The sequence below is a fragment of the Mobula hypostoma genome, chromosome 19 (assembly GCF_963921235.1).
Source record: "Mobula hypostoma chromosome 19, sMobHyp1.1, whole genome shotgun sequence".
NCBI lineage: Eukaryota > Metazoa > Chordata > Chondrichthyes > Myliobatiformes > Myliobatidae > Mobula > Mobula hypostoma.
Window position 1 is genome coordinate 18,492,193 of NC_086115.1, and position 17,676 is coordinate 18,509,868.

At 48.4% G+C, this 17,676-nt stretch overlaps 1 protein-coding gene across 1 annotated transcript in view; it reads left to right on the top strand.

The window, feature by feature from the left end:
- The first annotated feature begins 346 nt into the window (after positions 1–346).
- The window catches only part of entpd1 (ectonucleoside triphosphate diphosphohydrolase 1), a 39,963-nt gene continuing 22,633 nt past the window's right edge, over positions 347–17,676 (top strand). Inside the window, exon 1 of the mRNA XM_063071463.1 lies at positions 347–567. Coding sequence (XP_062927533.1) covers positions 549–567 — 19 coding nt within the window. The 5' untranslated portion in view covers positions 347–548. The remainder of the gene's footprint in view (positions 568–17,676) is intronic.

A 17,676-nucleotide genomic window follows, 5' to 3' on the forward strand; every position in this document is an offset into this window, starting at 1 on the left:
AAGTCTTTAAACTTTTCAAAACTCTCAAACAAACAAAAAACTTCAAAACGCTGCAGATGTTGGTGATCCGAAATAAAAACAAACTTTGGCATCTTTGTGTAGGGCGGGCAGCGGCACTTCAGCCTGAAACACCGGCTCTGTTTCTCCTCCCTCAGACGTCGCCCGACCTGCCGAGTGTTTCCACCTTTCTCCATTTCAGACGGTGACCTGCCGTTGTAGGGGTGTGGCCATTCCTCACCACCCGTACTGTCCCGTGCGATGACCCCTCTCTGCGCACCTGATGTCCTTGGGTCGTTCGGGGCAGAGCAAAGGCTCACACTCCTTGTAAGGAGGCTGTGCTGTGAAAGGTCGCGCCACTCACCACAGAAACCTCTCCATCTGCTGCACCGCCTCCAGCCCGCCTCTCTACCCGGAGAGCAGCGGCAGGGCCGCGGCTATTTAACCGGGGTTCCCACGACCTCTGCCTCATATTCCGGACATCCTGGGCTGTGGGAGGTCGGTACGCGGGTGACGGAAGCCGGGAGCGGGGCTCCGGACCGAACGCAAAGATGCCAGAGTCACAGGAAGGTAGGATGCAAGAACGGGGCGTTTGGGCGGATTGAACTGCTCGGCTTTCAGATCCGGGAGCAGTTGAACAAGTCGGGGGAATCACGGGGTCGGGGGGTTCGGCGCCAGAGGATCCCCGGGTACTGTCTCCGGGACACCCTGCAAGTCGGTCTGCGAGAGAGTCGGAGGCTCGGTGTTGTTCGTTCGGGACACCCCGTATCCATAGCCTCTCGGTCCCCTCCTCACCCTGTCTGAACCCTCTCGCTCTCTGACCGCTATGTCCCCCGCCGGGGTAATTTAACGGGTTCCCAGTCCCTGCCCCCGCTCAGTGAATCTGCCGACGGGAGAAGGAAGGAAGGAAGGGGTAAAGGAGACGATATCCCGAGATTATCAATCGTTTCGGGAAGGTAACGGTTGACTGTACCCAGACACCGAACTTTGGTCTGATGAAGCTTGGGGAGGGAGTGGGTCCCTCTTGGTTTTTTTCTGGAGCAGGGGGTGTGGAGTGGGGATTAGCCCCCCCCCCACCCCCAAGTACAGTGTGCTCTATTTCTGGTCACATTGCGGCCACCGTGCTGGGGCTGGAGAGAGGGAGAGAGTGTTCCGACCGCTTCGGTCGCCACGGTATTCAACTTCATTGTGTCGGAGCGCAGGAAAGTGAGAGATCTGCTTCATTTGTCAAATCACGTTGCAGTCTTGTTCTTGTGCCAGTAACGAGGGCGATTCCTCGCATTGGTGATGCAGCCTTTTACCCGCACCTGTAACCACTGCGTCTGTGACCTCGGGACGTTAGAAATTATTAAAAGGTGGAAACACTCAGCGGGTAGAGCGGCGTCCGTGGAGGGAGAAACAATTCATGTTTCATCCTGAAGCGTGTTTGTCAAAACTGGTGAGAATGCGGACTGGACGCTGGGAAGTATTGAGAGCGTGTCCGCCGCCCCTCAGCCATGCCTGGGTGATGACCAGGTCACCCTGTCCGCAGGCTGGATCTGGGGAGATGTGAGCCGTGCGGTGACTGCTGAACGTCCCCGCCTGTGCGTTTGATAAACTTCTCAGCGTCTCCATGAGGATGTGACCAGCAGGCAAACACAGGCGGACCGATGGATAAAGTTCAGGAGGCTGATTCCTTTCACGAAAGGGTTGACACGTTGAGGAGAGGTTGGGCAGGCTGGATTGGAGACAAGGGCACAGGTGCCGGGGAACACCACCATCTGCAGGTTGCCTCGGAAATATCTACTGGCCTAACCCCTGGAAATCCCTCCCAGCAGTGCTGTGGGACCACCTTCTCCAGCACAGCTGCCGTACAGGAAGACCGTCCACTCCCTTCCTCTCAGGGCAATGAGGGATCGGCAGTAACTGCCGACCTGTTTAACGATGTTAATTGACCCGCTTAACAATATGCTGATGTGGTGAAGTAATTTGCGCACAGAACAGTTTTTCACTCTACCTCAGTACCAGAGTACAAAAATAATAAATTGACTGTACCCAGACCCTGAAGATGAAAGGGAGGGGCTCTCCTCCAGTGTTGTTGTGGGGCGGGGGGGGGGGTGAGGAATCTAACCAGCTGAAATGAAGGAAGACCTAGGAGGGTGAAATGGAGTCACTGCTGTTGCCCCTAATCCGGGTGCCAGCAGCTGCTGTGGAACCAAGTGGCTCGGTATTGTGCGTGGAGGGAGCAGAGTGAGAGGAGGTGGGAGCTGCCCTGGCTGTCTGCAGGCACCCCACTAATGTCCAGAAGAGGTGGGGTGACCCAGTTGTTATTCTGTCCTGCCCCTTTCCTGACCCATCCAGCACACCCCTTTTGAACTCTAAGGACCCTGCCTCAGCCCCATTGCAGTTGAACGTGCAAATAATCCACAGGATGAAAATATTTCTTCTCCTGCCAGGGTCCCAGGGTCTTAACCGAAATTAACCCTTTGTGAATGAAAGTGGTGTCTCAGGGGAAACCAAGCGGTAGTTGGACTTGTACGATCTGGAGGTTACGTGACTGAGAGGTGATCTGATAGACAAAGTGTTAAACAGTACAGGAACAGGACCTCCCTGTGCCCGTGATAAGCTATCCTACCCATCTGTACAAATCCCACCGGATCCTTAACCTTCCCTATCTTGGTTCGTCCAGATAACTTTCAAACATTGAAGTGTGGCTGTCTCCACCACCCCCTCAGGCAGTGGATTCTAGACTCCAAAACCCTGCGGGGAGAAGAACCTCTGATCACCTGCTACTAACCTCTTCCCTTCAGTTGAACACCTCTATGATGGGGAACCATTTCTCACTGTCCACCTTGCCCATGCTGTAAGAGGAGAACATGGTAAATATCGAGTGGACACTTTTCTGGTGGGATGTCTACAACTAGGCCTCAGTGCCTCAGACAAGGAGCTATCCATTTTGGATGGAAGAGGTGAAATATTTTCTAAATTTTCTGAGTCTTTGGAATTGTGTGTGTCTCTCAAAGGATGGATGCAGAGTCTTTGAATATAGTTTGAAGGTTGAATTGAAGGACTACCCAAGGGTGTAGGGAACAGGATGGTCCAGTGTAACACACACACACAAAATGCTGGAGGAATTCACCAGATCAGGCAGCTTCTATTGACAGGAATAAAGAATCAACATTTCTGGCCGAAACCCTTCATCAGGACTCTGTCTGACCTGCTGAGTTCCTCCAACACCTGTGTGTTGTTCTTAAAAGAAGGAATCTGATAGGAGAGGAGAGTGGACCGTGGAAGAAAGGAGAGGAGGAGAGTTCCAGTCTTGCTGCCCGTTTCTGTGCGAGTCTCCTCTGCACCTTATACAGGGTGGCCCCCAGCCCTGGAAGACCACCTCTCCTGTGGCTAGGACCTTAGTGCTGAAGAAGTAATCTACTCTCAGTATCTCCTGCACCTTGACTGGTGTCTGCAAAGAGGGGTGGTGTTGCCTGACCTCCACTCTCCAGACACTGACTCATCTCCTTTCTTCAGAGCTGGTGGTTTTGAGCTGTATCTACAGCCCTGACTGGTAACACGAGTCACTGTTCTGCTGCCCAATGGCTGTGATCTAGAGGTCTTTATTGAACGGTTAGTGGTTTCCTGTGAAAGCCTGCTATGATGTACAGGAAGGTTAGGTGGCTGGCAAGTGGGATCAAGAGGTACTCGATCACTTCGCTCCCTATTCTGTTATAGAATCATAGAACACCTCAGTGTAGGAAGAGGCCTTTCAGCCCATCTAGACTGTGCTAAACTGTTATTCTTCATAGTCTCCTCAACCTGCACTTGGACCATGGTGCTCCACACTCTTCCCATCCATGTACTTAAATGTTGAAATCAAACCTGCATCGATCACTTCTGCTGGCAGCTCATTCCATACTCTCACCACCATCTGAGTTGAGAAATTCCCCCTTAGGTTTCCCTGAAACATTTCACCTTTCACCCTTAATCCATGACCTCGAGTTCCAGTCTCACCCAACCTCACAGAGAATAAAGCCTTAACCTATTCAACCCTTCCCCATAACCGAGGTCCCTAAGTCCCAGCAACACCTTTGTAAATTTTCTCTGTGCTCTTTCCATCTTATTGACATCTTTCCTGTAGGTAGATGATCAGAACTGCACTCAATATTCCAAGCTAGTCTTCACCAATGTCTTATACAACTTCAACAAAACATTCTAACGCCTGTACTCAATACTTTGATTTATGAAGGCCAATGTGCCTAAAGCTTTCTTTACAACCCTATCTATCTGTGACACCACTTTCTATGAATTATGGACCTGTATTCCCAGATCCCTCTGTTCTACTGAACTCCTCAGTGCCACACCACTCACTGTGTAAGTTATACATTGGTTTGTCCTCCCAAACTGCAACATCTCACACTTGTATGCAATAAATTCCATCTGCCATTTCTTCAGCTGATTCAGAACCCATTGCAAGTTTTGATAGTCTTCCTCCTGTCCACTACACCCCCAAACTTGGTATCATCCGCACATTTGCTGATCCTGCTTACCACATCATCAACCACATCGTTGATGTAGATGACAAACAACAATGGACTCAGCACTGCCTGTGGCTCACCGCTAGCCACAGGCCTGCAGTCAAGGAGACAACTATCTGTTGCCACAGACAACAGGAATTCTGCAGATGCTGGAAATTCAAGCAACACACATAAAAGTTGCTGGTGAACGCAGCAGGCCAGGCAGCATCTCTAGGAAGAGGTGCAGTCGACGTTTCAGGCCGAGACCCTTCGTCTGACGAAGGGTCTCAGCCTGAAACGTCGACTGCACCTCTTCCTAGAGATGCTGCCTGGCCTATCTATTGCCAATCTGGCTTCTCCCACGGAGGCAATGTCTAATCCAATTTACTACCTCATCCTGAATGCCAAATGAATGAATCTTTTTGACCAACCTCTCATGTGGGACCTTATCAAAGGCCTTGCTAAACTCTGTGTAGACATCATCCACTGCCTTGCCTTCATTGAAAAATTCCACACCCAAAACCATGTTGGCTGCCCTTAAACAGTCCCTGTCTATCCAAATACTTATATATCCTTATAATTATAATACTTATAATTTACATCGGTGGTGCGCAAGTGGAACAGGTCAAAAGCTGTAAGTTCCTCAGGGTCAATATCACAAATGACCTGACTTGGTCCAACCAAGCAGAGTTCACTGCCAAGAAGGCCCACCAGCACCTTTACTTCCTGAGAAAACGAAAGAAAATTGGCTTGTCCCCTAAAACCCTCACTAATTTTTATAGATGCACCGTAGAAAGCATTCTTCTAGGGTGCATCACAACCTGGTATGGAAGTTGTCCTGTCCAAGACCGGAAGAAGCTGCATCTTACTTTCTCTTCACCATTTACACCTCCGACTTCAACTACTGCACAGAGTCTTGTCATCTTCAGAAGTTTTCTGATGACTCTGCCATAGTTAAATACATCAGCAAGGGAGATGAGGCTGAGTACAGGGGTACGGTAGGAAACTTTGTCACGTGGTGTGAGCAGAATTATCTGCAGCTTAATGTGAAAAAGACTAAGGAGCTGGTGGTAGACCTGAGGAGAGCTAAGGTACCGGTGACCCCTGTTTCCATCCAGAGGGTCAGTATGGACATGGTGGAGGATTACAAATACCTGGGGATACGAATTGACAATAAACTGGACTGGTCAAAGAACACTGAGGCTGTCTACAAGAAGGGCCAGAGCTGTCTCTATTTCCTGAGGAGACTCAGGTCCTTTAACATCTGCCGGACGATGCTGAGGATGTTCTACGAGTCTGTGGTGGCCAGTGCGATCATGTTTGCTGTTGTGTGCTGGGGCAGCAGGCTGAGGATAGCAGACACCAAGAGAATCAACAAACTCATTTGTAAGGCCAGTGATGTTGTGGGGATGGAACTGGACTCTCTGACGGTGGTGTCTGAAAAGAGGATGCTGTCTAAGTTGCATGCCATCTTGGTCAATGTCTCCCATCCACTACATAATGTACTGGGTGGGCACAGGAGTACATTCAGCCAGAGACTCATTCCACTGAGATGCAACACTGAGCGTCATAGGAAGTCATTCCTGCCTGTGGCCATCAAACTTTACAACTCCTCCCTTGGAGGGTCAGACACCCTGAGCCAATAGGCTGGTCCTGGACTTATTTCCTGGCATAATTTATATATTACTATTCAACTATTTATGGTTTTAATACTATTTAATTATTTATGGTGCAACTGTAATGAAAACCAATTTCCCCGGGGATCAATAAAGTATGACTATGACTATGACTACTATGAGAAGATCGTGAACACGGCGCAGCACATCACACAAACCAATCTTCCATCCGTGGACTCACTTTACACCGCATGCTGTCGGAGCAGTGCTGCCAGGATAATCAAGAACACGACCCACCCAGCCAACAGACTTTTCATCCCTCTTCCCTCCGGGAGAAGCTTGAAGACTCTTACGGCCAGATTTGGGGACAGCTTCTTTCCAACTGTGATAAGACTGCTGAACGGATCCTGACCCGGATCTGGGCCGTACCCTCCAAATATCCGGACCTGCCTCTCGGTTTTTTTGTACTACCTCACTTTCCATTTTTCTATTTCCTATTTATGATATATAATTTAAATTTTTAATATTTACTAATTTTAACTATTTTTAATATTTATAATATTTAATATTTGTAATCCAGGGAGTGTGAAGCGCAGAATCAAATATTGCTGTGATGATTGTACGTTCTAGTGTCAATTGTTTGGCGACAATAAAGTATAAAGTATATCCTCTTCCTTAGAATACCTTCCAATAACTTGCCCACCACTGATGTCAGGCGGACCAGCTTATAATTTCCCGGCTTATTCTTGGAGTCTTTCTTAAACATCCAAACAACATTTGCTATTCTCCAGTCCTCCGGCACCTCACCTGTCGCTAAGGATGTTTTAAACATCTCCTCTAGGGCTCCCGCAATTTTTGCACTTGCCTCCCATAGAGTCTGAAGGAACACTTCGTCAGGCTCTGGCGACTTATCCACCTAATTTGCCTCAAGACAAAAAAAACCTCCTGCCCTGTAATTTGTATGCAGTCCATAACATCTCTGCTGTGTTGTCTTACTTCTATAGACTCTGTGTCCGTCTCCTGATTCAATACAGATGCATTAAAATCCAGTTAAGATCTCCCTCATTTGTTTTGCCTCTGTCCTTAGATGACCACTCTGATCTTCAAGAGGACCAATTTTATCCCTTGCTATCCTTGCACTGAAATAGATGGTACTCAGAACATTAGTCTATCCCTGCTCAACCCAAGGTATAGTGTATAGTGACACGTATGTTTTTACTTTCAACTTCCTAGGCTTATCATCTACTTCCCCTCACAGCCACTTGACATGCTCTCCCACCACACTGGTTCCCATCTGCCGGCTGGAGGAAGTTCATTTTTTAAATTTAAAAAATATACTTTTATTTAAAGAAATATATCCAGAGGAATTTGGTTTGTGCTGGTTGACCTTCACTGTGGCAGTGGAGAAGCATGCTCCCCCTTACAATCAGCCACTGGTTTTACACATGAGGGCCGTTCGATCACATCCACCACAGCAAAGGTCCTGGCCCTGCGCCCCAACATGAAGCAATGACATTTGATTATGAATGGTTAACAAAACTGAATGCTTGAATCAGAAAAGTCCAGCCCAGCAGAACAGATATTTTTCAGGGGCTGAGACAGTAAATCTAAAAAGGCCCCCGCAACCCTAATTTTGCCCAGCTGCTGCACGAGCACCCTGGCACACTCCTGCTCGCACTGATTCCAGAACATTCTGACACACTCCAGCTCAAGCCAAGATCACCATGGAGTGGTGAAGGCAAGACTGGTTCACGGCTTTGTTACCGCAGGACGTCACGCACACACACGCAGTTCACATTCAACAAACCTGGACATGCAGAAACCACCCAGATCTGGTTTTATGAACATTCATTTCTTGGCAAAAACAATTCAACGTTGTAAATGGCAAGAGAAAAGCTTTTCTATCCAACTAAGGAGAAAAGTTCTGTGTAAGCAAGCTGCTTCTAATGAAATAAACAGCGTTCAGTTATCAGAGGAAAGGTGTTCCATCCTTCCCCACAGCCTGTGAGCTGTGCACTGGGTGCAGTGCGTGGATCAGTCTCACTCCAGCCCTGAACCAGGGGTAGTGTCCCTGTCCCTCTCCGGCAATGATGGAGTGTCATACCGAGGGAGGGGCGGAACTGTGGCTCTGCTGAAGTCGGTTGCCGTGTTGGAACAACACTATCAGGCAGGAAATACTGTAGCATTAGGACAAGAACCGTTTAGATAGGAAACCGTTTCTTCCCCTGGGCTGCAAGAGTTCTGAACTCCTTTGCCACCACCCAGGTCTCATCACCTATGAAGCATCAGTTTTCTTTTTGACTTGTGTGGTAAATACATCTTGTGCTAAATGTCAATTGTCTCCAATACATTTCATTATATGTTAATTTATTGCGGTAATATTACTTTGAGTTGCATGTAACTTATACGTACTGTATTGTACACCTTGGCCCAGAGGAATATTGTTTCCTTTGACAGTATTCATGTTTACGGTTGAATAATAATATTCTTGAACTTGAGTCATGGCAGCAAGGCCTTTCGGTCCATTAAGCAGCTGCCAGCCCACTATAGAGTGACACAGTGTGTTCTTTTCCCAATCCTGAGCTCTGGAGTTTACCTAACCTCCTTTGGTAGTTGACAGTTGGACCTGGTTCTTGCGACCAGGAAGTTCAGACACGGCAGGTGGGGAGGTTCCCCTCACGTTGTTCCTGCTGTCCGCACAACTTCACTGAGGGGAGACCTTGGTCAGAAGGAGAGGTGATGGGAGTTAGCTGGTGTGGGTCAAGGGTAACCCCGGCACATGGATGTACAGGGAGCTGTTTGTTCCGAAGTAGTCACGGCTAATACATACTGGCATCCCGGGCACACCCTCAACTGGTCAGGAAAGATTTAACCATGTGTGGGTGTGTTGACCCATTTTGGCCAGGCATGGTGGTGTCAGTGAGGCTTTTCCCGTTCTCCACTCGGTCACCTTCACTGAGACCAAGTTCCGCTTTCAGCTTAAAAGCCTTCACTTTCAGACTGAAACTCACATCTGTGTGCGTGGGTGTGTGGGTGTACGTGTGCATGTGCATGCATGCAACTGTGCGTATCTGAATCGCAGAAATAGCCCAGCACAGGAGGAGGCCACGGCCCATCAGGCCATGCTAGCTGACCATGGACCTACTCGGGTTAACCCTACCGTCCCGGCCTCCAGCACTCCATTCCAAGCCCACGAGGGAGCGTTTCCCAGTGAGGAAGGTTCCTACCTCATGCTGTCACCCCTCATTCTTGCAACCACAGCCTCCCCTTCAGCGTGCACCCCTACTACAGGAAGTCAAACCACACGGCAGCCCATCACTACACCACTTTAGTTACTTCTCACCAGCACCTTCTGCCGCTGGACCACAACTGCATCATTCATGCATTTAATTTACCCTCCCTGTTGCTTTTAGTTTTCATATGAAACTGCAACATTTCTGGCATCAAAGCCCCAAGGTTCCTTTGCCCATGAGAAATTCCTCGTGTGATTATCTCTGTGTGTCCTGTCGGTAAACACGTGTGACTGTGTGTGGTGTACTGGTGTGCTTGATTTGTCTGTAGTGCGTTTATCTGTGTCCTATGTGCATATGTGTGTGTGTGTGTGTGTTTGTGCCCGTGAGTGTGTGTGTGTATGGGAGAGGTCAGGGGCTGAAGACATTGTTTCTTCAGGATCCTGAGTTGGCAGCAAGTTGGAACAGATGAGTTGAGGGATGGGTACGATTGTCAGGATCAGAATGGAGCCAAACTCTGTCTCAAACAGTCACTGTAGGCCCAGTGCATCCAGTGTGTGGAGACCCTGGGCCCCGTGTACCAGTGCACAGAAGCACTGAGACCTGTGTACACAGTGTCCAGGGGCCGCAGAGACACTGCAGTGTGCAGTGTTCAGGAAGGGAATGATTGGTGTGTGCAGATGCTGGGCTGGTGGGCATACAATTGGATAGACCATAAAACATAGGAGCAGAATTAGGCCATTCAGCCCATCGAGTCTGCTCCGCTATTCCATCAAGGCTGATCCCGGATCCCACTCAACCCCATACACCTGCCTTCTCACCATATCCTTTGATGCCCTGACAAATCAGGAAACAATCAACTTCTGTTTTAAGCATACCCATGGACTCCACTGCAGTCTGTGGCAGAGCATTCCACAGATTCGCTACTCTCTGGCTAAAAAAATAACTCCTTACCTCCGTTCCAAAAGGTTACCCCTCAATTTTGAGGCTGTGCCCTCTAGTTCTGGATACCTCCACCATCAGGAACATCCTATCCACATCCAACCTATCTAGTCCTTTCAACATTCAGTAGATTTCAATGTGATCTCCCTGTATTCTTCTAAATTCCAGAGAGTACAGGCCCAAAGCTGCCAAACACACCTCATATGTAAACCCCTTCATTCCTGGAATTATCCTCATGAACCTCCTCTGGACTCTCTCCAATGGCAACTTATCCTTTCTGAGATATGGGGCCCAAAACTGTTGACAATACTCCAAGTGCAGCCTGACTAGTGTCTTATAAAGTCTCAGCATTATCTCCTTGCTTTTATATTCTATTCCCCTTGAAATAAATGCCAACGTTTTTGCGCATTTGCCTTCTTTACCACAGACTCAACCTGTAAATTAACTGCTGGGAGTTTTGCACAAGGACTCCTAAGTCCCGCTGCACCTCTGACGTATGAATCTTCAATAATAGTCCACACTATTGTTCCTTTTACCAAAATGCATTATCATACATTTCCCAACACTGCATGCCATCTGCCACTTTTTTGCCCATTCTTCCAATTTCTTTAAGTCCTGCTGCAATCACATCGCTGCTTACCCCTCCACTTATCTTTATATCATCTGCAAACTTTGTCACAAAGCCATCAACTCCATTATCCAAATCATCAACAAACAACGTGAAAAGCAGCAGTCCCAATACTGACCCCTGAGGAACACCGCTAGTCACTGGCAGCCAACTAGAAAAGGCCCCCTTTGTTCCCACTCACAACCTCTTGCCTGTCAGTCATTCCTCTATCCATGTCAGTATCTTTCCTGTAATGCCATAGAATTTTATCTTGTTAAGCAGCCTCATGTGTGGCACCTTATCAAATGCCTTCTGAAAATCCAAGTAAGTAACATCCACTGCCTCTCCTTTGTCCACTCTGCTTCGAAGAACTCTAACAGGTTTGTCAGACAAGATTTCCCTTTACAGAAACCATGCTGACTTTGACTTATTTTATCTTTAGTCTCCAAGTACCCCAAAACATCATCCTTAATAATGGACTCTTAACACTTCCCCAACAACTGAGGTTAGGCTTGAAAGATCATAACCGCTGTGCCTGCTATCTCTTTAGCAACTCTTATAGAACTCTGGGATGTCCATCTGGTCCAGGTGACTTATCCACCTTAAGACCTTTGAGTTTGCCGAGCACTTTTTTCCTTTGTAATAGCACAGACACTCACTCCTGCTCCCATGGACCTCCGGCACACTGCTAGTGCCATCCACAAAAAGACTGATGCAAAGTATCCATTAAAGTTCATCTGCCATTTCTTTGTCCCCCATTACTACCTCATCAGCAGTCCGATAACGACTCTCACCTCCCTTTTACTCTTTATGTAACTGAAAAAAAACTTTTGGTGTATTATTAGCTTACTTGCCCTCGTATTTCATCTTTCCCCTTCTTATATCTTTTTTAGTTACCTTTTGTTGGATTTTAAAAGGTTCTCAATTATCCAACTTCCTACTCACTTTTGCTACCTTGTGTGCTCTTTCCTTGGCTTTCAAGCAATCCTTAACTTCCCTTGTCAGTCACGGTTGCCTGCCATTTGAGGACAACTTCTTCTGTGGGACATATCTACTCTGTGCCTTGTGAACTATTCCCAGAAACTTTAGCTATCTCTGCTCTGCCATCATCCCCGCCAGTCTCATCCTTCAATCCACCTGGGCAAGTTCCTCTCTCGTGCCTCTGTAATTTCCTTTATTCCATTGCAATACTGATACATCTGAGTTATGCTTCTCAATCTCAAATTGCAGTATGAATTCAATCATATTAAAACCACTATCTCCTAAGGTTCCTTTACATTAAGCTCCCTAATAAAATCTGAGTTATTTCCAAACACCCAATCTAAGATAGCCTTTCCCTGAGTAGGCTTAAGCACAAACTACTCTAAAAAGCCATCTCTCAGGTACTCAACAAATTCCTTCTCTTGCAGTCCAACACCAGCCTGATTTTCCCAATCCCCTTGCATATTGAAATTCCCCATTACAATTATGTCATTATCCTTATTTTAATTCCACGTCCCATTCCCATTCCGATATGTCAATCCACGGCCTCCTCTACTGTCAAGGTGAAGCCACACTCAGGTTGGAGGAACAGCACCTTATATTCCATCTGGGTAGCCTCCAACCTGATGTCATAGACATTAATTCCTCAAACTTCTGTTAGCACCCCTCCTCCCCTTCTTAACCCATCCCTGATTTATTTTTTTTCCCTTTCTCTCTTTCCCTCTCACAATAACTCCTTGCCTGTTCTCCATCTTCCTCTGGTGCTCCCCTCCCCCATTCTTTCTTCCAAGGCCTTCCATCCCATGATACTCCCCCTTCTCAGCCTTGTATCCCTTTTGCCAATCAACTTCCCAGCTCTTGGCTTCATCCCTCCCCCTCCTGTCGTCTCCTATCATTTCAGGTCTCCCCCTCCCACTCCCACTTTCAAATCTCTTGCTGTCTCTTTTTTCCGTTAGTCCTGACGAAGGGTCTCGACCCAAAACGTTGACTGTACTTCCTACAGATGTTCTTCCTATAGATGCTGCCTGGCCTGCTGCGTTCACCAGCATTTTGTGTGTGTTGCTTGAATTTCCAGCATCTGCAGACTTTCTCGTGTTTGCGTATTATCCTTATTTCATGCTTTTTCGAGCTATCTTTGCAAACTCAACCTCACATCTTGGCTACTATTTGGAGGCCCATATATGATTCCCATAGTGGTATTTTTATCCTTGCAGTTTCTTAACTCCAACCCACAGATATTCAGCATTCTCTGACCCTTTGTCACCTTTTTCTGAAAATGTAATTCCATCTCTCACCAACAGACCCACTCCACCCCCATGCCTTCCTGCCTGTCCTTTCGATACAAAGTATATCCTTTGATGATAAGCGCCAAACTATGGGATGCTGGGATGGGAGGTTCATGCTATGACAGAGTATCTATTATTGACAGGGAGGAGGGGTGGGTTGTTTCGTGTTGGGGAGGGCTTTTGGGACATGCTGGGGGAGTTGTATGTGCACAGAAAGGGTGCGTGCGTTGAAGGTGTACAGACATACAAACAGAACTTTCTAAATAATTCCTGGTTGTATTGACGTTGGTCGTTGGTTCGAACTTTCAAAACTCCTTAAGGCAGCCCTCACTCTCACAGAGGGATCTCAATTCCCCGGTGTGCCTGGGGATGACCAAAGGATCCTATTGGGCTGGTCAATTCCAACTGGCAAAGATCTTGGGGGGGTGAGGGGAGAGGAGAGGGTAAGGGGATGGAAAGGGGGAGGGGAGATGAGAAGGGTGGAGAGGAGGGAGGGGTGAGAGAGGTGGAGAGGGTAAAGGGGATTGGAGCAGAGATGGGAAGGGAGAGGGGGAGGGGAGACAAGAGAGGAGAGTCATTATGGAGGGGAGAGAGTGTGCTGCTGTATTTGCTGAGATCAGAGGTGGGGCACAAAACTAACTCAGCCTCTGCCCTCCTGACATAGTCTCCACCAGCCACTGGCTCCAGGCAGGGCATGAACCGACTGCAGCTCAAATCTGAACGGCTCAGGGGGGAATCCTGCAACTGTTCCTGGTTGTGGTGTCTGACTGGATTTTACAAACGGGCAGAGTTTTAATCGGCACACATCAAAGTTGCTGGTGAATGCAGCAGGCCAAGCAGCATCTATAGGAAGAGGTGCAGTCGACGTTTCGGGCCGAGACCCTTCGTCAGGACTAACTGAAGGAAGAGTGAGTAAGGGATTTGAAAGTTGGAGGGGGAGGGGGAGATGCAAAATGATAGGAGAAGACAGGAGGGGGAGGGATAGAGCCGAGAGCTGGACAGGTGATAGGCAAAAGGGGATACGAGAGGATCATGGGACAGGAGGTCCGGGAAGAAAGACGGGGGGGGGTGACCCAGAGGATGGGCAAGAGGTATATTCAGAGGGACAGAGGGAGAAAAAGGAGAGTGAGAGAAAGAATGTGTGCATTAAAAAGAGTAACAGATGGGGTACGAGGGGGAGGTGGGGCCTAGCAGAAGTTAGAGAAGTCGATGTTCATGCCATCAGGTTGGAGGCTACCCAGACGGAATATAAGGTGTTGTTCCTCCAACCTGAGTGTGGCTTCATCTTTACAGTAGAGGAGGCCGTGGATAGACATGTCAGAATGGGAATGGGATGTGGAATTAAAATGTGTGGCCACTGGGAGATCCTGCTTTCTCTGGCGGACAGAGCGTAGATGTTCAGCAAAGCGGTCTCCCAGTCTGCGTCGGGTCTCACCAATATATAAAAGGCCACATCGGGAGCACCGGACGCAGTATATCACCCCAGTCGACTCACAGGTGAAGTGATGCCTCACCTGGAAGGACTGTTTGGGGCCCTGAATGGTGGTAAGGGAGGAAGTGTAAGGGCATGTGTAGCACTTGTTCCGCTTACACGGATAAGTGCCAGGAGGGAGATCAGTGGGGAGGGATGGGGGGGACGAATGGACAAGGGAGTTGTGTAGGGAGCGATCCCTGCGGAATGCAGAGAGAGGGGGGGAGGGAAAGATGTGCTTAGTGGTGGGATCCCGTTGGAGGTGGCGGAAGTTACGGAGAATAATATGTTGGACCCGGAGGCTGGTGGGGTGGTAGGTGAGGACCAGGGGAACCCTATTCCTAGTGGGGTGGTGGGAGGATGGAGTGAGAGCAGGTGTACGTGAAATGGGGGAGATGCGTTTAAGAGGCCTCCTCTACTGTAAAGATGAAGCCACACTCAGGTTGGAGGAACAACACCTTATATTCCGTATGGGTAGCCTCCAACCTGATGGCATGAACATTGACTTCTCTAACTTCCGCTAGGCCCCACCTCCCCCTCGTACCCCATCTGTTACTCTTTTTTATGCACACATTCTTTCTCTCACTCTCCTTTTTCTCCCTCTGTCCCTCTGAATATACCTCTTGCCCATCCTCTGGGTCACCCCCCCCTTGTCTTTCTTCCCGGACCTCCTGTCCCATGATCCTCTCGTATCCCCTTTTGCCTATCACCTGTCCAGCTTTCGGCTCTATCCCTCCCCCTCCTGTCTTCTCCTATCATTTTGCATCTCCCCCTCCCCCTCCAGCTTTCAAATCCCTTACTCACTCTTCCTTCAGTTAGTCCTGACGAAGGGTCTCGGCCTGAAACGTCGACTGCCTATAGATGCTGCTTGGCCTGCTGCGTTCACCAGCAACTTTGATGTGTGTTGCTTGAATTTCCAGCATCTGCAGAATTCCTGTTGTTAGAGTTTTAATCGGCTGAGTTTAGCCGTTATGTCTGGGCGGCTAGCAGCTGCTGAGCAGACACTGGTTGGTCCTGGCGTGGGCTGGCGTGGGCTTTCCTGGGCTTATCTCACTTCATTTTTTGTGTTTCTGGTTAACAATGACTGTTGACTGTCCCAAGGGACTAATGTAATGTGGAAATTTCAGAGAGCAGCAATGTTATTTTTCCATGGGGACTGGAGGTATTGTTTGAAGAGACGCCAGACTGTGTTCTGGAAGTTAAGGAAGGCAGAATGCAGAGGGAATTCCTGATCTGACTGATTACATTCTCTGTGACGTACAGTGGAATTTGATCAGTGTGGTGCCAGGGTCAGACAGGAAGCGGCTGTGGGTGGTTCTCCCTAGGGTGCCTGCAATGTGTCCAAAAGAAAAGAGTTTCTATGCACGTGGGCAGAGATGCATGTCTCTTCCAAGCTGTGCTGCTCCCTCATTCCAAATAATCATTAACATTTAGTCATTTTATTCCAAAAACACAAACCCTGTCAGGACAAGTGATCTGATGACGCAGACGTGCAGCACTCCAGCAGAGACACGCAAGACTGCACACACTGGGCTCTGCAGGAAACTCAATGGGTCGGGCAGCATCCGAGGGGAAGGGATGGGTGGTGTTTCAACCGGAGGTCCTGCATCAGAACTGGCGCTGTCTGACCCACCGACTTCACTGAAGTACACAGGTCATCAGCCAGGCTCAAACTCACCACGGGAGATACCCCGTGCTTTGCAGAGAAACTGAATTCGACAGGGTGCCATGCCAAAGAGCAGCAGTTGCCTGTAACCAGTTGAGACGCCCCTGCAGTCCAGTCCATTCACTCCGGGTGATGTTTAAAAAGTGTCGGAGAGCAGTGGGACTGAACATTGCATCACAGCCACGGGAAAGCTGGTCAGTGGGAGTCTAGGGAAAAATAATTGGATCAAACCTCACACAGAGATGTTGGCTACCGGAGGGTCAGCCATTCCAGACTAGGACATCATTGCAGATGAGAAGATGCCAATGGAATTGGACGTTGTGCAGTCATCAGCAAGCATCCCCACATCCGAGCTCATGCTGGAAGAAAGATTGATAAGCAGCCAGAGGCCAGACGGTCTTGTCCTACAGAGATGTCCTGGTGTGCGATGGCAGTCATTCGGGAAGGGAGCTCACCAACTTATCAGGACAACTAGGGACATGTTTTTCCAGCAACACCCACACCCCGAGTTCTCCACAGTGTCCCAAACTTCACAACCTACTGAGAGTGAAAATTCCTCCTCACCACCGACCAAAACTCTGCCCCTGGTCTAACTCCTTCCACAGGACATTACAAGACCTTCACCATGCATCCTGGGAATCAACCTGATGATCTGCTGTGCAAAGTCTTCAGGGCAGTTTAGCCCACCAAAGCCAGTAAGGCTGCATTGCTCAAGGTGTGGTCACACAAGTCCCCACAATATGGCGGCAAAGCTTCCCTAGCTTATAGTTCACAGAAACAGGCCCTTCGGCCCATCTAGTCAATGTTCACCCATCTTCTGCCCAGGCCCATCGACCTGCACCTGGACTGTATCCCTCCCATTAAGGTACCTATCCAAATCACTCAAGTGCTGAAATCGAACCTGCATTTACCACTTCATCATTCCACACCCTCACCACCCCCTGAGAGAAGTTGTTTCCCTTAAACATTTCACCTCTCACCCTTAAACTATAATCTTCTCTTCTAGTCTTATCCAACCTCTGGTGAAAAGCCTGCTTGTATTCACCCCTCATAATTCTGTATACCCCTATAAGATCTCTCCTCATTCTCCTGCGCCCCAAGGAAAAAAGTCTAACCTATTCAACCTTTCCCTATTGCTCAGGTCCTCAAGTCCCAGAAACATCCTCGTAAATTTTCTCTGCACTCTTTCAAGCTTATTGAAATCTTTCTTGTAGGAGGGTGCCCAGCACTGCACACAGTACTAATATTCGGCCTCACCAACATCTTACACAACTTCAGCATAACAACAGCAACTCCCATCATGAAGGCCAATCTGCCAAAAGCTGTCTTTATGACCCTATCTACCTGTGATGCCACTTTCAAGGAATTATGGACCTGTATTGCCAGATGCTGC